Below are 21054 nucleotides of genomic sequence, written 5' to 3' on the forward strand. Positions count from 1 at the left end.
GCGGCTGCACTCCCTCCAGGCAGCAGCTTCTGAGTTTGCAGCAGTTTTTCGGCAGCAGCCTGTAACGTCTGCACAGTACCGTGTGCGGCTGCACTCCCTCCAGGCAGCAGCTTCTGACTCTGCTGCAGTTTTTCGGCAGCTGCATATAACGTCTGCGCAGTACCGTGTGCGGCTGCACTCCCTCCAGGCAGCAGCTTCTGACTCTGCAGCAGTTTTTCGGCAGCTGCCTGTAACGTCTGCGTAGTTCCGTGTGCGGCTGCACTCCCTCCAGGCAGCAGCTTCTGACTCTGCCGCAGTTTTTCGGCAGAGCCTGTAACGTCTGCACAGTACCGTGTGCGGCTGCACTCCCTCCAGGCAGCAGCTTCTGACTGTGCCACAGTTTTTCGGCAGCTGCCTGTAACGTCTGCACTGTACCGTGTGCGGCTGCACTCCCTCCAGGCAGCAGCTTCTGACTCTGCCGCAGTTTTTCGGCAGCTGCCTGTAACGTCTGCACAGTACCGTGTGCGGCTGCACTCCCTCCAGGCAGCAGCTTCTGACTCTGCCGCAGTTTTTCGGCAGCTTCATGTAACGTCTGCACTGTACCGTGTGCGGCTGCACTCCCTCCAGGCAGCAGCTTCTGAGTCTGCAGCAGTTTTTCGGCAGCAGCCTGTAACGTCTGCACAGTACCGTGTGCGGCTGCACTCCCTCCAGGCAGCAGCTTCTGACTGTGCCGCAGTTTTTCGGCAGCGGCCTTTAACGTCTGCACTGTACCGTGTGCGGCTGCACTCCCTCCAGGCGGCAGCTTCTGACTCTGCAGCAGTTTTTCGGCAGCTGCCTGTAACGTCTGCGCAGTACCATGTGCGGCCGCACTCCCTCCAGGCAGCAGCTTCTGACTCTGCCGCAGTTTTTCAGCAGCTGCCTGTTACGTCTGCACAGTACCGTGTGCGGCTGCACTCCCTCCAGGCAGCAGCTTCTGACTCTGCCGCAGTTTTTCGGCAGCTGCCTGTAACGTCTGCGCAGTACCGTGTGCGGCCGTACTCCCTCCAGGCAGCAGCTTCTGACTCTGCCGCAGTTTTTCGGCAGCTTCATGTAACGTCTGCACTGTACCGTGTGCGGCTGCACTCCCTCCAGGCAGCAGCTTCTGACTCTGCAGCAGTTTTTCGGCAGCAGCCTGTAACGTCTGCACAGTACCGTGTGCGGCTGCACTCCCTCCAGGCAGCAGCTTCTGACTGTGCCGCAGTTTTTCGGCAGCTGCCTGTAATGTCTGCGCAGTACCGTGTGCGGCTGCACTCCCTCCAGGCGGCAGCTTCTGACTGTGCCGCAGTTTTTCGGCAGCTGCATGTAACGTCTGCGCAGTACCGTGTGTGGCTGCACTCCCTCCAGGCGGCAGCTTCACATATGCGGTGCACCGTTCTTTGCTGCCCAGGAGATTGGGCTGAGATTACTGTATGTAAGACATTTTCCTGCTCTTTTGGAGCACACTGCCATTTCTAAGACTGTAGACTCCCATGAAACCAATGTGAGTCATCAGGGTGGTCTATGAATCCCCCCTTCCCCACCACTTCAGAGATGACGAGTCACTTACCTCTGCCGCAGGTTATAATCTGGAGACAGGTTGCGGGGAGTGGAGGTACCACCCAGAGATGGCCGCGACAACAAGTCCGGAGAATGTCTGCTGCCCAAACGGGAAATAACAGATCATTAGAAGATGTCTCGTATGAAGCGTGAAGTGCTGTATGATCGGTCCGCTGTACCGACCCTCATCTACAGCAAAGACGGCGGCGATACAGGGGGCCGGGCTGGATGCTGCAGCACACCTACCTCAGGGGGAACTCCTGTCCGTGGTAGGTGATATTTCTAGGGTAGCTTAGAGGACTTGGCGGCACTTCAAAGACGTCATCTCCAAGACTTTCGTCCTCCCAGTCGCTGGAGAAGCTGCTTTCCAAGCAACGGTTTTGAGATGGAGAAGACGGTGGAGAGTCCATAGCGGTGGTGCCCGACTCTTGGAGTAAAAGCCGCATCACTGGACGCCTCAGGGCCTGAAACGCTACGGTCAGCAGCCACAATAAGAACTGAGAATCGAGAACAGATCGGCATTACAAGTCCTGACCAGTCAATACAGCAGGCCGCGGACCCGGCTGCTATACAGGACTGTAGCACCTCTCACCTGGAATACAGCCCACAGCTTAGTGAAGGCTCCTCGAGTCACCAGGGCCACCCTCCGCCACCTCTCGGCCTTATGGATGGCTGGAAGACACAGCAGCCAGTCCACAGTGGCCCGGCACCGATAGTCTGGGTCCAGCATCCCACACAGAACTTTTAGGAAGTCCGGGGGCAGCTCTAGAAAAGAATGAAGAGGCGTTAGGAAACAGGTAACATAGGACCCTAGTGTCCACATCCCACAGGGGGCAGAAAGTGGAAAGACTCGAGGACAGCACCCACCTGATGTGAACTCTGTTGGGAGGTGCCCCTGCCGCAGCTGCTGCCAGCCGTCACCACCCTTCGGGAGCTCCATGTTACAAGCCACTTCTAGAAGTGTCATCCCCAGGCTGAGATTCAAGGAAAGGTACATTAGGAGCTCAAGAAACAACAGAGGGCACAGTAGAGAGAGAAGAGGAGCGCTCACCTGAAAACATCGGCTGCCTTTGTAAACACCCCATCCAGAAGCTCTGGAGCCATATAACGGGGGTCTCCCTCCTGGGCCTCTCCACTCCCTTCTGCTCCATCCAGCTCCACCATCAGACCAAAGTCCCCCAGCTTGTAGACTCCAGAGTAAGAGATGAAGACGTTGGCTGGTTTGATGTCCAGGTGCAGCAGGTTGCGGTCATGCAGATGCTTGAGACCTCGGAGGAGGTCACAGGTTATAGCCCAGGTCTGCTGTGGTGGGAGCGGCTCGCCCAGCTCCTCCGAGTGCTGCTGCAGGCTGCAGACACACAGCTCCGTTTGCAGGTAGAGCATCCGCTTTTCCTCCCAGGCCCGGACAAAGCGCAGGCAGTTCGGGTGCCTCCCGACACGTTCATGTTTCCTCACCTCCTGGAGCTTGCGGAGACGGTCAGACTCGCCGCGGAAAGGCGAAACCGAGCGCTTCACTGCATACACACAGCCGTCCTCACGACTCCGCACCTGCAAGCAAAGAAATCCCCAGTGTCACCCTCCAGGAGCCGAAAACCCTGACCTCAGAAAGACATGAAGGGTCCGGCGACTGCCCCCTCTTCTGCCCTCTCTACCAAGGTCTCTGCTTAGCGCTAGCTGTGATATTAATTTCTGCCATCTTTCATATTAAGGGCATCTTCTAGTTTAGCGGATAGGAAAAATTGATTTTCTCATGTATTTAGTGTGGAGACTATATCTGCAAACAGTTTAGCTCGATTCGCAATATTAAAAAAAGTTATAGAACCTTATAGGCAGCGATCTCCGGCGCACGCTCGGACCGCGCGGCGCACAGTGCAGCACGACGGCGGCCTTGTGTGCGTGTGTTTGCTTTCTAAGCATTTGGATTAACTTGCCCAATACATGGTCGTTTATTGGGTGGCAATTTAATAAACAGTCCTTAGTATTATGACCCTGAGTAATCACCTCACACTGATAACATATCTAATAGGTGAAATATGAGGGTTGTGCACATGTCAGGAGGAGTTTTGGTCCACTGTTCTTTGCAGATCATCTCTAAATCATTCAGATTTTGATGTTGACGCTTGGCAACTCGGAGCTTCACCTCAGTCTATAAGTTTTCTATGGTATTAAGGTCTGGAGACTGGCTAGGCCTCTCCATTACCTTACCGTGCTTCTTTTTGAGCCACTCCTTTGTTGCCTTTACTGTATGTTTTGGGTCATTGTCTTGCTGGAAGACCCAGCCATGACCCATCTTCAATGCTCTGAGGGAAAGAGGTTGTTGGCCTAAATCTTGCGATACATGACCCTATCCATCCTCTCTTCAGTACGGTGCAGTCGTCATGTCCCCTTTGCAGAAAAGCACCCCCAAAGTATAATGTTTCCCCCACCATGCTTCACGGTTGGGATGATATATAGCAGAAAATGTGTCTTGCCTTACAGTCAGACTGTTCTAGTCGTCCATAGCAGCCAATCAGGGCGCAGCTTTCACTTTACCTCCGCAGCTTCAATGCTGAAAGCTGCCCTCTGGTGGCTATAGGCGATCTGTGTTGTGTTATCTATAATTTTAAGGGCAGGTTAATTTTAACATTGAGAGATAGAATATCCAAAAAAAAAAATTAAAGAAAATCACATTGTATAAATTAGATAATTTTTTTTGCATTTTGCAGTGAGAAATAAGTATTTGATCCCCTACAAACCATTATGAGTTCTGGTTCCTACAGACCGGTTAGACACTCCTAATCAACTCATTACCTGCATTAAAGACAGCTGTCTTACATAGTCACCTGCATAAAAGACTCCTGTCCACAGACTCAACCAGTCAGACTGACCTCTACAACATGGGCAAGACCAAAGAGCTTTCTAAGGATGTCAGGGACAAGATCATAGACCTGCACAAAGCTGGAATGGGCTACAAAACCATAAGTAAGACGCTGGGTGAGAAGGAGACAACTGTTGGTGCAATAGTAAGAAAATGGAAGAAATACAAAATGACTGTCAATCGACATTGATCTGGGGCACCATGCAAAATCTCACCTCGTGGGGTATCCTTGATCATGAGGAAGGTGAGAGATCAGCCTAAAACTACACGGGGGGAGCTTGTTAATGATCTCAAGGCAGCTGGGACCACAGTCACCAAGAAAACCATTGGTAACACATTACGCTTTAAAGGTTTAAAATCCTGCAGTGCCAGCAAGGTCCCCCTGCTCAAGAAGGCACATGTGCAGGCCCGTCTGAGGTTTGCCAATGAACACCTGGATGATTCTGTGAGTTATTGGGAGAAGGTGCTGTGGTCAGATGAGACAAAAATTGAGCTCTTTGGCATTAACTCAGCTCGCCGTGTTTGGAAGAAGAAGGATGAGTACAACCCAAAGAACATCACCCCAACCGTGAAGCATGGTGGGGGAAACATACTTTGGGGCTGCTTTTCTGCAAAGGGGACATGATGACTGCACTGTATTGAAGGGAGGGTGGATGGGGTCATGTATCGCAAGATTTTGGCCAACAACCTCCTTCCCTCAGTAAGAGCATTGAAGATGGGTCGTGGCTGGGTCTTCCAGCAAGACAATGACCCAAAACATACAGTAAAGGCAACAAAAGAGTGGCTCAAAAAGAAGCACGGTAAGGTCATAGAGTGGCCTAGCCAGTCTCCAGACCTTAATCCCATAGAAAACTTATGGAGGGAGGTGAAGCTCCGAGTTGCCAAGCGACAACATCAAAATCTTAATGATTTAGAGATGATCTACAAAGAGGAGTGGACCAAAACTCCTCCTGACATGTGCACAACCCTCATCATCAACTACAAACAACGTCTGACTGCTGTGCTGCCAACAAGGGTTTTGCCACCAAGTATTAAGTGTTATTTGCCAGAGGGATCCAATACTTTTTTCTCACTGCAAAATGCAAATAAATTTATCTAATTTATACAATGTGATTTTCTTGATTTTTTTTGGGATATTCTCTCAATGTTGAAATTAACCGACCCTTAAAATTATAGACTGTTCATGTCTTTGTCAGCGGGCAAACTTACAAAAACAGCGAGGGATCAAATACGTGTGTGCATTGGAAATGGATAAAAAAAAGGGTTGATAGATCATAAAGCATGTCCATATTGTTCTAAAAAAAAAAACCGAATATTTCGAGGCAACAAACACGTGTGAATAGGATTCAGTTTGCGAGCACGTCGGTAGAATAAAAAAACTAAGAACTTCAAAAAAAATATCGAGTTGCTCATTTCGAGAGAATTGGAAAAAAATTCAGAATGCAGTAACCAGTGTTTCCAACAATTGCATCACTCGTAATATGGAAAACATGCAAAAAAAAGAATGTAAAACTCTCTCAGACGCCACATCGAGGTGAAGGACTGAAATGTCAAGTGCTGATTATTACACCGATTCACCAATTCTCAAGGCATTTCAGATCAACTGTCACATTGTGTTTGTTTTCAGGATTTTAGGTGTTGGACAAGAAGGCCTACATTTATTTTGTGGCTTGATGGACACTTGGCTATAAACACTTATTACACTTGCCTTCAAAATACACTGCTCAAAAAAATAAAGGGAACACGGAATCTAACTCCAAGTAAATGAAACTTCTGTGAAATCAAACTGTCCACTTAGGAAGCAACACTGATTGACAATCAATCTCACATGCTGTTGTGCAAATGGAATAGACAATAGATGGAAATTATTGACAATTATCACGACCCCCTCAATAAAGGAGTGGTTCTGCAGGTGGGGACCACAGACCACATCTCAGTACCAATGCTTTCTGGCTCATGTTTTGGTCACTTTTGAATGTTGGTTGTGCTTTCACACTCGTGGTAGCATGAGACGGACTCTACAACCCACAGAAGTTGCTCAGGTAGTGCAGCTCATCCAGGATGGCACATCAATGCGAGCTGTGGCAAGAAGGTTTGCTGTGTCTGTCAGAGTAGTGTCCAGAGGCTGGAGGCGCTACCAGGAGACAGGCCAGTACACCAGGAGACATGGAGGGGGCCGTAGGAGGGCAACAACCCAGCAGCAGGACCGCTACCTCCGCCTTTGTGCAAGGAGGAACAGGAGGAGCACTGCCAGAGCCCTGCAAAATGACCTCCAGCAGCCCACAAATGTGCATGTGTCTGCACAAACGGTTAGAAACCGACTCCATTAGGGTGGTATGAGGGCCCAACGTCCACAGATGGGGGTTGTGCTCACAGCCCAACACCATGCAGGACACTTGGCATTTGCCACAGAACACCAGGATTGGCAAAGTCACCACTGGCACCCTGTGCTCTTCACAGATGAAAGCAGGTTCACACTGAGCGTATGTCACAGACATGACAGAGTCTGGAGACGCCGTGGAGAGCGATCTGCTGCCTGCAACATGCTTCAGCATGAGCGGTTTGGCAGTGGGTCAGTAATGGTGTGGGGTGGCATTTCTTTGGAGGGCCGCACAGCCCTCCATGTGCTCGCCAGAGGTAGCCTGACTGCCATTAGGTACCGAGATGAGATCCTCAGACCCCTTGTGAGACCATATGCTGGTGCGGTTGGCCCTGGGTTCCTCCTAATGCAGGACAATGCCAGACCTCATGTGGCTGGAGTGTCAGCAGTTCCTGCAAGATGGAGGCATTGAAGCTATGGACTGGCCGCCCGTTCCCCAGACCTGAATCCGATTGAGCACATCTGGGACATCATGTCTCGCTCCATCCACCAACGTCTCGTTGCACCACAGACTGTCCAGGAGTTGGCGGATGCTTTAGTCCAGGTCTGGGAGGAGATCCCACAGGAGACCATCCGCAACCTCATCAGGAGCATGCCCAGGCGTTGTAGGGAGGTCATACAGGCACGTGGAGGCCACACACAATACTCAGCCTCATCAGGAGCATGCCCAGGCATTGTAGGGAGGTCATACAGGCACATGGAGGCCACACACAATACTCAGCCTCATCAGGAGCATGCCCAGGCATTGTAGGGAGGTCATACAGGCACGTGGAGGCCACACACAATACTCAGCCTCATCAGGAGCATGCCCAGGCGTTGTAGGGAGGTCATACAGGCACGTGGAGGCCACACACAATACTCAGCCTCATCAGGAGCATGTCCAGGCGTTGTAGGGAGGTCATACAGGCACGTGGAGGCCACACACAATACTCAGCCTCATCAGGAGCATGCTCAGGCGTTGTAGGGAGGTCATACAGGCACGTGGAGGCCACACACAATACTCAGCCTCATCAGGAGCATGTCCAGGCGTTGTAGGGAGGTCATACAGGCACGTGGAGGCCACACACAATACTCAGCCTCATCAGGAGCATGCCCAGGCGTTGTAGGGAGGTCATACAGGCACGTGGAGGCCACACACAATACTCAGCCTCATCAGGAGCATGCCCAGGCGTTGTAGGGAGGTCATACAGGCACGTGGAGGCCACACACAATACTCAGCCTCATCAGGAGCATGCCCAGGCGTTGTAGGGAGGTCATACAGGCACGTGGAGGCCACACACAATATTCAGCCTCATCAGGAGCATGCCCAGGCGTTGTAGGGAGGTCATACAGGCACGTGAAGGCCACACACAATACTCAGCCTCATTGTGACTTGTTTTAAGGACATTACATGAAAGTTGGATCAGCCTGTAGTGTGTTTTTCCACTTTAATTTTGGGGGTGACTCCAAATCCAGGCCTCCATGGGTTAATAAATGTGATTTCCATTGATGATTTTTGTGTGATTTTGTTGTCAGCACTAGTGTTGAGCATTCCGATACTGTAATATCGGGTATCGACCGATATTCGCGGTATCGGAGTTCCGATACTTTTAGAATATCGGATACCGGAATCGGAAGTTCCCATAATGCCTGCGCTCTGCAGTGTCTCTGAAGGATGACAAGCTGGATGGCAGCGCTCAGCTGCGATCCAGCCTGTCATCAGAATGCCATCCCAGCGTGGGAGAATTCTCCTGTTTAAAAGCCGGCGGGCGGTAAAAAGCCGCTGGCTTTTAAACAATCACACAGCCCCATACTGCTTCCCCGCAGCCTCCCATCCCGATCCTCCGCCACCTCCCATCCCGATCATAAGTTAGGACCGGGCGGGGAGCGCAGCACCAAGGAGTGGGGAGCGAAGGACTCGGGCGGGGAAGCCGGCAGTGAAAAGACTTCACCGCGGGCTTTCCCGTTCTGTGCTGCGCTCCCCGATGTACACTCCCCGCACCCTGGAGCTTCGCTCCCCGCCCGGTCCTAACTTACGCTCGGGATGGGAGGCGGCGGGGGAGCGGAGGATCGGGATGGGAGGCGGCGGGGGAGTGGGTAGCGCACATCAGGGAGCGGGTAGCGCACATCAGGGAGCGCAGCACAGAACGGGAAAGCTGGCCGGTTATTTCAAATAAACAGCTGAGGTATCAGGTGATGCTGATCAGCTGTTCATTTGAAGTAGCCGCGGTGCCCTCAGAGGGTTCATGTGAGTTCATGCTTGACTGCATGAACTCAAATCAACTTTCCCACGGCTGCACAGGTCAGCCACAACTCCCAGACCATCCCATCAATCCAGGAAGACGAGAATCCCATACCATTCCATTCCAGTCTTCCTGGATCATGGCTGAGCACCTGGGGTGGTACAAGAGGATGGACCTGAATGTCCCGGCAGCGTGAGCCCCTGACTGAGGTTACCGGAGTGCATTCAGTCAGCGAAGCTCCGGTGACCTCCTTTACGGCCCTGCTGTACCGTGGGAATTTCTCACGGTCAGGAGCAGTGCTGCCTGAACTCCGGAAAATTTCTGCTTCATTTCTGCATCGTGGGCACATAGCCTAATATTGGTGTGACCCCATGAATTTCGGGCTTAGGGCCAGAGGATAATACAAAGCTGGCCCTAACCCCTTTATTACCCAGTGAGCCAGCGCACCAGGGCCCCGGATGAGTTGGGCACAGCGCCAGAAGATGGCGCTTCTATGAACGCGGGGGAGGGGGGGGGGGGGAGCAGAAAGCTTGGGCCTCCCTGCGCTGTGGATTCCAGCCCCCAGCTGCCTAGTTGTACCTGGCTGGACACAAAAATAGGGCGGAGCCCCACGTCAATTTTTTTTAATTATTTCATGAAATAATTAAAAAAAAAAAAAAAAAAGGGCTTCCCTATATTGCTGTGTCCGGCCAGGTACAACTAGGCAGCTGGAGGTTGGGGGCAGCTCATAAAGAGAATGCCAAGAGTGTGCAAAGCAGTCATCAAAGCAAAAGGGGGCTACTGTGAAGACCCTAGAATATAAGACCTATTTTCAGTTGTTTCACACTTTTTTGTTAAGTATATAATTCCACATGTGGTAATTCATAGTTTTGATGCCTTCAGTGTGAATGGACAATTTTCATAGCCATGAAAATACAGAAAAATCTTTAAATAAGAAGGTGTGTCCAAACTTTTGGTCTGTACTGTATATACACTAGATGGTGGCCCGATTCTAATGCATCGGGTATTCTAGAATAGGTATGCGGCCGCGACCAATCAGCGAACCGTGTTAGTGAAGACTGGAGAGCGTGTTTAAATTTGGCACCAAAATCACTGATTAGTCACGACCAATCAGCAGAGCGTTGTTTAAATTTGGCGCCAATCTCGCTGATTGGACACGTCTGGCGTCCGCGACCAATGAGCAGAGCGTTGTTTAAATTTGGCGCCAAGCTCGCTGATTGGTCGCGGCTGGCGTCCGCGACCAATAAGCACAGCAGTGTTTAAATGTCGCAGCAAGATCACTGATTGGTCTCGTGCGGAGAGCGAGACCAGTCAGCGAATCGTATTAGTGAGGACCGGGGAGCGCAGCTGCCTGTGCGGATACTTCCACTCCGAGAAGCCGGGAGATGAGCGACTGCTCGCAGCAGAAGTATCCGGACCCGCAGCGCCGCTCCCCGGTCCTCCCTTCACACCCTAGCCGCATGGATGTCAGCGCCGCTCCCCGGTCCTCCCTTCACACCCTAGCCGCTGATGTCCCCACAGTATCCGCATGGTGTTACAAAGGTCCGGACATTTGTGTTAAAAATCGCTGATTGGTCGCGGGCGCTGCCCGCGACCAATCACCGATTTGGGCTCCAAATTTAAACACCGCTGTGCTGATTGGTCGCGGCCGATATTTAAATTTGGCGCCCAACTCGGTGATTGGTCGCGGGCAGCACCAGCGACCAATCAGCGATTTTTAACACAAATGTCCGGACCTTTGTAACACCATGCGGATACTGTGGGGACATCAGCGGCTAGGGTGTGAAGGGAGGACCGGGGAGCGGCGCTGACATCCATGCGGCTAGGGTGTGAAGGGAGGACCGGGGAGCGGCGCTGCGGGTCCGGATACTTCTGCTTCGAGCGCCCGCTCATGTCCCAGCTTCTCGCAGCGGAAGTACCCGCACAGGCAGCGGCGCTCCCCGGTCCTCACTAATACGATTCTGCTCCCCGCTCACCAATACGATTCGCTGATTGGTCGCGCTCTCCGCACGCGACCAATCAGTGATCTTGGCGCTAAAGTTAAACAACGCTGTGCTGATTGGTCGCCGACGCTGTGCGCGACCAATCACCGATTTGGGCGCCACATTTAAATAGCGTCCGCGACCAATCAGTACAGCGGTGTTTAAATGTGGAGCCAAGATCGGTGATTGGTCGCCGCCGATATTTAAATTTGGTGCCGAAATCGGTGATTGGTCGCGGGCAGCGCCAGCGACCAATCAGCGATTTTTAACACAAATGTCCGGACCTTTGTAACACCATGCGGGTACTGTGGGGACATCAGTGGCTAGAGTCTCAAGGGAGGACTGGGGAGCGGCGCTGCGGGTCGGGATACTTCTGCTGCGAGCGCCCGCTCATGTACCGGGTTCTCGGAGCGGAAGTATCCGCACAGGCAGCGCCGCTGACATCCATGCGGCTAGGGCGTGAAGGGAGGACCGGCGCTGCGGGTCCAATTGGTCGCGGCCGCTATTTAAATGTGCCGCACAAATCGTTGATTGGTCGCGGACTTGGCCCGCGACCAATCACTGATCTTGCGGCCAAAGTTAAACACTACTGTGCTGATTGGTCGTGGACGCTGCCCGCGACCAATCACCGATTTGGGCGCCAAATTTAAATATCAGCCGCGACCAATCACCGATCTTGGCTCCACATTTAAACACCGCTGTGCTGATTGGTCGCGGCCGATATTTAAATTTGGCGCCCAAATAGGTGATTGGTCGCGGGCAGCGCCAGCGACCAATCAGCGATTTTTAACACAAATTTCCGGACCTTTGTAACACCATGCGGATACTGTGGGGACATCAGCTGCTAGGGTGTGAAGGGAGGACCGGGGAGCGGCGCTGCTGGTCCGGATACTTCTGCTGCGAGCGCCCGCTCATGTCCCTGGTTCTTGCAGCGGAAGTAGCCGCACAGGCAGCGGCGCTGACATCCAATTGCCGCACAAATCGGTGATTGGTCGCTGTCTTGGCCCGCGACCAATGACTGATCTTGGCGCCAAAGTTAAACACTATTGTGCTGATTGGTCGCGGACGCTGACCGCGACCAATCACCGATTTGGGCGCCAAATTTAAATATCGGCCGCGACCAATCACCGATTTGGGCGCCAAATTTAAATATCGGCCGCGACCAATCACCGATCTTGGCTCCACATTTAAACACCTCTGTGCTGATTGGTCGCGGCCGATATTTAAATTTGGCGCCCAAATCGGTGATTGGTCGCGGGCAGCGTCGGCGACCAATCAGCACAATAGTGTTTAAGTTTTGCGCTAAGATCAGTGATTGGTCGGGTCCGAAGACAGCGACCAATCATCGAATCGTCTTGGTGAGGACCGGGGAGCGGCGCTGCCTGTGCGGATACTTCCGCTGCGAGAACCCGGGACATGAGCGGGCGCTCGCAGCAGAAGTATCCCGACCCGCAGCGCCGCTCCCCGGTCCTCCCTTCCGCATGGAGGTCAGCGGCGCCGGCGGTCCTTCCGCTGCTACCGGCCGGGAGATGAGCGCCTCGCGCCGGTCATCTCCCGGCTGCATCTCCGTCCCGCAGATGGGTCCGGCGGTCGGGTTCCTTCTGCTGTTGCCGGCCGGGAGATGAGCGCCTCGCGCCGGTCATCTCCCGGCTGCATCGCCGCTCAGCTCCGTCCTGCAGATGAGCCGCTAACGGCCGCCATCTTTTTTTTAGAAATCCCCCGGCGCTGATTGGCCGCTGCCGGACCAATGAGCAACGTGGGATTTCCTGGACAGACAGACAGACGGGATAAGACGAGATTATATATATATATATATATATATATATATATATATATATATATATATATATATATTATATATATATATACATACATACATACATACACACATATACATATATTATTTTTTTTGTAATTTTGAGAGGCCTCCAATTGTGCCAAACAATACTCCATTTTCAGCAGGACATCATTTTTTAAAATGTCACTTTTTTTTTTCTTAATTCTTCTACCAGAGATAGCGACAATCATAGTAATTAAGAGTCTCTTTGGAGATGGTGGCTGCCGTTCTCCACCGTTCTCTTTTCCTTGCCCACTTCACTGCATTTTTACACTACTGATTTATACTCTTCATGAGATAAATATTACTAAGTATACTTCAAACACGTCTAAATATATTGTAAGAACCCTACCCCAAAAATCCTTATACTTAGTCCACCAAAAAAAAAATAGCATAAAAATCAGGCGTCCATACTAGAAGACCCCTCAAGAGTCCTGACAGAGTGACTGTGGGTGAGGTTTTATCTGGTGTTTGGCGTCAGGTCTCGTCGACTAGAGAGGACCCTACGTCAGCATTAGCGGGGGCCTGAGATCCCCACTCTATACTAGGTGTTCATCTTACAGGCCGGGTTTGCACAGAGGAACCTCTCTACAACCGCTGTAATCCATACAACGATCAATAAAGCTTTGTAAAAGCAATGGGAAGACTCCGAAACAAAGCGGCTAAAACTGAACGTACCAAGAGGACAAACCGCAGCAGAGAAAAAACACCAAAAAACTATGAACGCCAAGAAGCAGAGGCCTGGAGCCCCGCCATGATTTAGCTCCACATCCCGCTGATCACCCCCCATCTTTTCATACCTTATACACTTCTCCAAACGACCCCCTCCCCAGCTTGCAGAGCGTCTGGAAGCACTGCCTGAAGAAGGTCTCCTCCTTGCTGTGGTCGTACAGTCGGCTGACCGGCTGCTTGTGTTGGGGGCTTCTGAAGGAGACGCTCTGGGGACGCGGCTGGCTCCAGGACCGCTGTTGATTAGGAAAGAGCCGGCTGACGGGGGGGATGTTCTTCACCGGGGGCCGTGGAGGAAGAGTATAGCAGAGCGCTCGCCCTCTCTTCTTGTGTGAGAAGCTCTGCTCCGCTTGACTAAAATGTGACGGCACAGGAATAGGCGTGCGGCTAATCCGAGGGTCGTCCATCTCATCCCTGGGCACCGGCATGACGAGCCCCCCCTGAGAAAGGCCACAAGGGGTCCACGAATGGCAAGGGCACCTGAAGAACCAAACATCATGTCACCACAACTCACACAACAATGCGTCCAGAAGACCAACACTCCCCAGAGCACCCCTCTACACACACTGTCGCCCCGCTCCCTCCCCTCTCCCCGCACACATGCTCGCGACGCCCCGCTCGCTCCCCTCCCCAGCACACATGCTCGCGTCGCCCCGCTCGCTCCCCCGCACACATGCTCGCGTCGCCCCGCTCGCTCCTCCGCACACATGCTCGCGTCGCCCCGCTCGCTCCTCCGCACACATGCTCGCGTCGCCCCGCTCGCTCCTCCGCACACATGCTCGCAACGCCCCGCTCGCTCCCCTCCCCAGCACACATGCTCGCGTCCCCCCGCTCTCTCCCCTCACACATGCTGGCGTCCCCCCGCTCTCTCCCCTCACACATGCTGGCGTCCCCCCGCTCTCTCCCCTCACACATGCTAGCGTCCCCCCGCTCTCTCCCCTCTCCGTGCACACATGCTCACGTCGCCCCGATCTCTCCCCTCTCCGCGCACACATGCTCGCGTCGCCCCGCTCTCTCCCCTCTCCGCGCACACATGCTCGCATCGCCCCGCTCTCTCCCCTCACTCCGGACACATGCTCGCGTCGCCCCGCTCGTTCCCCTCTCCCCGCACACATGCTCGCGTCGCCCCGCTCGCTCCCCTCTCCCCGCACACATGCTCGCGTCGCCCCGCTCGCTCCCCTCTCCCCGCACACATGCTCGCGTCGCCCCGCTCGCTCCCCTCTCCCCGCACACATGCTCGCGTCGCCCCGCTCGCTCCCCTCTCCCCGCACACATGCTCGCGTCACCCCACTCGCTCCCCTTCCCCAGCACACATGCTCGCGTCGCCCCGCTCTCTCCCCTCTCCGCGCACACATGCTCGCGTGGCCCCGCTCGCTCCCCTCTCCCAGCACACATGCTCGCGTCGCCCCGCTCGTTCCCCTCTCCCCGCACACATGCTCGCGTCGTCCCGCTCGCTCCCCTCTCCCCGCACACATGCTCGCGTCGCCCCGCTCTCTCCTCTCCAAGCACACATGCTCGCGTCGTCCCGCTCGCTCCCCTCTCCCCGCACACATGCTCGCGTCGCCCCGCTCGCTCCCCTCTCCCCGCACACATGCTCGCGTCGCCCCGCTCGCTCCCCTCTCCCCGCACACATGCTCGCGTCGCCCCGCTCCCCTCTCCCCGCACACATGCTCGCGTCGCCCCGCTCGCTCTTCCCCCACGCATACATGCTCGCGTCGCCCACTCTTCCCCCAAGCACACATGCTCGCGTCGCCCGCTCTTCCCCCACACACACACATGCTCGCGCCGCCCGCTCGCTCTTCCCCCACGCTCACATGCTCGCGCCGCCCGCTCGCTCTTCCCCCACGCACACATGCTCGCGTCGCCCGCTCGCTCTTCCCCCACGCACACATGCTCGCGTCGCCCGCTCGCTCTTCCCCCACGCACACATGCTCGCGTCGCCCGCTCGCTCTTCCGCCACGCACACATGCTCGCGTCGCCCGCTCGCTCTTCCGCCACGCACACATGCTCGCGTCGCCCGCTCGCTCTTCCGCCACGCACACATGCTCGCGTCGCCCGCTCGCTCTTCCGCCACGCACACATGCTCGCGTCGCCCGCTCGCTCTTCCGCCACGCACACATGCTCGCGTCGCCCGCTCTTCCCCCACGCACACATGCTCGCGTCGCCCGCTCTTCCGCCACGCACACATGTTCGCGTCGCCCGCTCGCTCTTCCCCCACGCACACATGCTCGCGTCGCCCGCTCGCTCTTCCCCCACGCACACATGCTCGCGTCGCCCGCTCGCTCTTCCCCCACGCACACATGCTCGCGTCGCCCGCTCGCTCTTCCCCCACGCACACATGCTCGCGTCGCCCGCTCGCTCTTCCCCCACGCACACATGCTCGCGTCGCCCGCTCGCTCTTCCCCCACGCACACATGCTCGCGTCGCCCGCTCGCTCTTCCCCCACGCACACATGCTCGCGTCGCCCGCTCGCTCTTCCCCCACGCACACATGCTCGCGTCGCCCGCTCGCTCTTCCCCCACGCACACATGCTCGCGTCGCCCGCTCGCTCTTCCCCCACGCACACATGCTCGCGTCGCCCGCTCGCTCTTCCCCCACGCACACATGCTCGCGTCGCCCGCTCGCTCTTCCCCCACGCACACATGCTCGCGTCGCCCGCTCGCTCTTCCCCCACGCACACATGCTCGCGTCGCCCGCTCTTCTCCCACGCACACATGCTCGCGTCGCCCGCTCTTCTCCCACGCACACATGCTCGCGTCGCCCGCTCTTCTCCCATGCACACATGCTTGCGTCGCCCGCTCTTCTCCCACGCACACATGCTCGCGTCACCCGCTCTTCCCCCACGCACATATGCTCGCGTCGCCCGCTCGCTCTTCCCGCACGTGCGTGGCACCGCTCGCTCTTCCGCCAGGCACATGCGCACTTAGCTCCCCTTTGCTAACCCCCGCACATGCGCACTTAGCTCCCCTTGCTAACTCCCGCACATGCGCACTTAGCTCCCCTTGCTAACCCCCGCACATGCGCACTTAGCTCCCCTTGCTAACCCCCACACATGCGCACTTAGCTCCCCTTTGCTAACCCCCACACATGCGCACTTAGCTCCCTTTGCTAACCGCCGCACATGCGCACTTAGCTCCCCTTGCTAACCCCTGCACATGCGCACTTAGCTCCCCTTGCTAACCCCTGCACATGCGCACTTAGCTCCCCCTTGCTAACCCCCGCACATGCGCACTTAGCTCCCCCTTGCTAACCCCCGCACATGCGCACTTAGCTCCCCCTTGCTAACCCCCGCACATGCGCACTTAGCTCCCCCTTGCTAACCCCCGCACATGCGCACTTAGCTCCCCTTGCTAACCCCTGCACATGCGCTCTTAGCTCCCCTTTGCTAACCCCTGCACATGCGCACTTAGCTCCCCTTGCTAACCCCTGCACATGCGCACTTAGCTCCCGTTTGCTAACCCCCACACATGCGCACTTAGCTCCCTTGGCTAACCCCCGCACATGCGCACTTAGCTCCCCTTTGCTAACCCATGCACATGCACACTTAGCTCCCCTTTGCTAACCCCTGCACATGCGCACTTAGCTCCCCTTGCTAACCCCTGCACATGCGCACTTAGCTCCCCTTTGCTAACCCCCGCACATGCGCACTTAGCTCCCCTTTGCTAACCCCAGCACATGCGCACTTAGCTCCCCTTTGCTAACCCCAGCACATGCGCACTTAGCTCCCCTTTGCTAACCCCTGCACATGCACACTTAGCTCCCCTTGCTAACCCCTGCACATGCGCACTTAGCTCCCCTTGCTAACCCCGGCACATGCGCACTTAGCTCCCCTTTGCTAACCCCAGCACATGCGCACTTAGCTCCCCTTTGCTAACCCCAGCACATGCGCACTTAGTTCCCCTTTGCTAACCCCAGCACATGCGCACTTAGCTCCCCTTTGCTAACCCCTGCACATGCGCACTTAGCTCCCCTTTGCTAACCCCTGCACATGCGCACTTAGCTCCCCTATGCTAACCCCTGCACATGCGCACTTAGTTCCCCTTTGCTAACCCCTGCACATGCAGCTCCCCTTTGCTAACCCCTGCACATGCGCACTTAGCTCCCCTTTGCTAACCCCTGCACATGCGCACTTAGCTCCCCTTTGCTAACCCCTGCACATGCGCACTTAGCTCCCCTTTGCTAACCCCTGCACATGCGCACTTAGCTCCCCTTTGCTAACCCCTGCACATGCGCACTTAGCTCCCCTTTGCTAACCCCTGCACATGCGCACTTAGCTCCCCTTTGCTAACCCCTGCACATGCGCACTTAGCTCCCCTTTGCTAACCCCTGCACATGCGCACTTAGCTCCCCTTTGCTAACCCCTGCACATGCGCACTTAGCTCGCCTTGCTAACACCTGCACATGCGCACTTAGCTCCCCTTGCTAACCCCCGCACATGCGCACTTAGCTTCCCTCTGCTAACCCCAGGACATGCGCACTTAGCTCGCCTTGCTAACACCTGCACATGCGCACTTAGCTTCCCTCTGCTAACCCCGGCACATGCGCACTTAGCTCGCCTTGCTAACACCTGCACATGCGCACTTAGCTCCCCTTGCTAACCCCTGCACATGCGCACTTAGCTCCCCTTGCTAACCCCTGCACATGCGCACTTAGCTCCCCTTTGCTAACACCTGCACATGCGCACTTAGCTCCACTTTGCTAACCCCCGCACATGCGCACTTAGCTCCCTCTGCTAACCCCCGCACATGCGCACTTAGCTCCCCTTTGCTAACCCCCGCACATGCGCACTTAGCTCCCCTTTGCTAACCCCTGCACATGCGCACTTAGCTCCCCTTTGCTAACCCCTGCACATGCGCACTTAGCTCCCCTTTGCTAACCCCTGCACATGCGCACTTAGCTCCCCTTTGCTAACCCCTGCACATGCGCACTTAGCTCCCCTTGCTAACCCCTGCACATGCGCACTTAGCTTCCCTCTGCTAACCCCGGCATATGCGCACTTAGCTCCCCTTGCTAACACCTGCACATGCGCACTTAGCTCCCCTTGCTAACCCCAGCACATGCGCACTTAGCTCCCCTTGCTAACCCCAGCACATGCGCACTTAGCTCCCCTTTGCTAACACCTGCACATGCGCACTTAGCTCCCCTTTGCTAACCCCCGCACATGCGCACTTAGTTCCCTCTGCTAACCCCCGCACATGCGCACTTAGCTCCCCTTTGCTAACACCTGCACATGCGCACTTAGCTCCCCTTTGCTAACCCCTGCACATGCGCACTTCGCTCCCCTTGCTAACACCTGCACATGCGCACTTCGCTCCCCTTTGCTAACTCCTGCACATGCGCACTTAGCTCCCCTTGCTAACACCTGCACATGCGCACTTCGCTCCCCTTGCTAACCCCCGCACATGCGCACTTCGCTCCCCTTGCTAACACCCGCACATGCGCACTTAGCTCCCCTATGCTAACTCCTGCACATGCGCACTTCGCTCCCCTTGCTAACCCCTGCACATGCGCACTTAGCTCCCCATTGCTAACCCCTGCACATGCGCACTTAGCTTCCCTCTGCTAACCCCTGCACATGCGCACTTCGCTCCCCTTTGCTAACCCCTGCACATGCGCACTTCGCTCCCCTTTGCTAACCCCTGCACATGCGCACTTAGCTCCCCTTTGCTAACCCCTGCACATGCGCACTTAGCTCCCCTTTGCTAACCCCTGCACATGCGCACTTAGCTCTCCTTGCTAACACCTGCACATGCGCACTTCGCTCCCCTTGCTAACACCTGCACATGCGCACTTCGCTCCCCTTGCTAACCCCTGCACATGCGCACTTCGCTCCCCTATGCTAACCCCTGCACATGCGCACTTAGCTCCCCTTTGCTAACCCCTGCACATGCGCACTTCGCTCCCCTTGCTAACCCCTGCACATGCGCACTTAGCTTCCCTCTGCTAACCCCTGCACATGCGCACTTCGCTCCCCTTTGCTAACCCCTGCACATGCGCACTTAGCTCCCCTTTGCTAACCCCTGCACATGCGCACTTAGCTCCCCTTTGCTAACCCCTGCACATGCGCACTTAGCTCCCCTTTGCTAACCCCTGCACATGCGCACTTAGCTCCCCTTTGCTAACCCCTGCACATGCGCACTTAGCTCCCCTTTGCTAACCCCTGCACATGCGCACTTAGCTCCCCTTTGCTAACCCCTGCACATGCGCACTTAGCTCCCCTTTGCTAACCCCTGCACATGCGCACTTAGCTCCCCTTTGCTAACCCCTGCACATGCGCACTTAGCTCCCCTTTGCTAACCCCTGCACATGCGCACTTAGCTCCCCTTTGCTAACCCCTGCACATGCGCACTTAGCTCCCCTTTGCTAACCCCTGCACATGCGCACTTAGCTCCCCTTTGCTAACCCCTGCACATGCGCACTTCGCTCCCCTTGCTAACCCCTGCACATGCGCACTTAGCTTCCCTCTGCTAACCCCTGCACATGCGCACTTCGCTCCCCTTTGCTAACCCCTGCACATGCGCACTTAGCTCCCCTTTGCTAACCCCTGCACATGCGCACTTAGCTCCCCTTGCTAACCCCTGCACATGCGCACTTAGCTCCCCTTTGCTAACCCCTGCACATGCGCACTTAGCTCCCCTTTGCTAACCCCTGCACATGCGCACTTAGCTCCCCTTTGCTAACCCCTGCACATGCGCACTTAGCTCCCCTTTGCTAACCCCTGCACATGCGCACTTAGCTCCCCTTTGCTAACCCCTGCACATGCGCACTTAGCTCCCCTTTGCTAACCCCTGCACATGCGCACTTCGCTCCCCTTGCTAACCCCTGCACATGCGCACTTAGCTCCCCTTTGCTAACCCCTGCACATGCGCACTTAGCTCCCCTTTGCTAACCCCTGCACATGCGCACTTAGCTCCCCTTTGCTAACCCCTGCACATGCGCACTTAGCTCCCCTTGCTAACCCCTGCACATGCGCACTTAGCTCCCCTTTGCTAACCCCTGCACATGCGCACTAACAACAAAGCCCTGAGTCGCCCTCATGTGTCAGTTAACATTGAGGCCCCTCACCATCACAGGGATGGCCTCCGTATTCCCGGGGTTCCCCGGCCGCTCCCCGGGTCTCGTTCTCTGCCCGGGTCTCGCGCTCTCCCCTCACACCAGACTTCCGCGCAGCAGTTTCTCCTCAATCCATGACGACGTTTTCGCGCCAGAACGTTTCAGCTGGGAAAGTCATGACGTCACTCTGACTGTAGCCCCGCCCTCTGGTCCCAGCAACGCCCACTCACTGAGGGCCGCCACGCACAAGATGGCGTTGGTTGGTCAGTGAGCGGCTGCGCGGCGCGGTGCACGCTGGGAGGAAGGTCAGAGGATAATCGGAGCGCAGTGTAGGGCGCTGGCTCTTTGTCTGGTCACAGTCTCCCCGGGACGGACGGGCGGACACGGCCGGGATGGTGAGTATGGGAGGTGCGGGAAGCGGTGGACGTGCTGTGTGCGGC

General features: G+C 55.7%; 1 protein-coding gene across 2 annotated transcripts in view; it reads right to left on the reverse strand.

Annotated features, from left to right (window-relative positions):
* PKMYT1 (protein kinase, membrane associated tyrosine/threonine 1) overlaps positions 1 to 20845 on the reverse strand; it is a 42193-nt gene extending 21348 nt beyond the window's left edge. Inside the window, exons 1-7 of one of the 2 annotated variants that reach the window (XM_073649037.1) lie at positions 20627 to 20845; positions 13633 to 14041; positions 2606 to 3102; positions 2422 to 2528; positions 2147 to 2319; positions 1801 to 2051; positions 1565 to 1651 (exon numbers count right to left, since the gene is read on the reverse strand). In XM_073649037.1, coding sequence (XP_073505138.1) covers positions 1565 to 1651; positions 1801 to 2051; positions 2147 to 2319; positions 2422 to 2528; positions 2606 to 3102; positions 13633 to 13989 — 1472 coding nt within the window. In that variant the 5' untranslated portion in view covers positions 13990 to 14041; positions 20627 to 20845. Of the gene's footprint in view, positions 1 to 1564; positions 1655 to 1800; positions 2052 to 2146; positions 2320 to 2421; positions 2529 to 2605; positions 3103 to 13632; positions 14042 to 20626 lie in introns of both variants that reach the window. The other variant, XM_073649036.1, reaches the window with a different exon arrangement.
* Positions 20846 to 21054: the final 209 nt, after the last annotated feature.

The sequence above is a fragment of the Phyllobates terribilis genome, unplaced genomic scaffold (assembly GCF_046119375.1).
Source record: "Phyllobates terribilis strain yellow unplaced genomic scaffold, ASM4611937v1 Scaffold_9__5_contigs__length_417890890, whole genome shotgun sequence".
Taxonomy (NCBI): Eukaryota; Metazoa; Chordata; class Amphibia; order Anura; family Dendrobatidae; genus Phyllobates; species Phyllobates terribilis.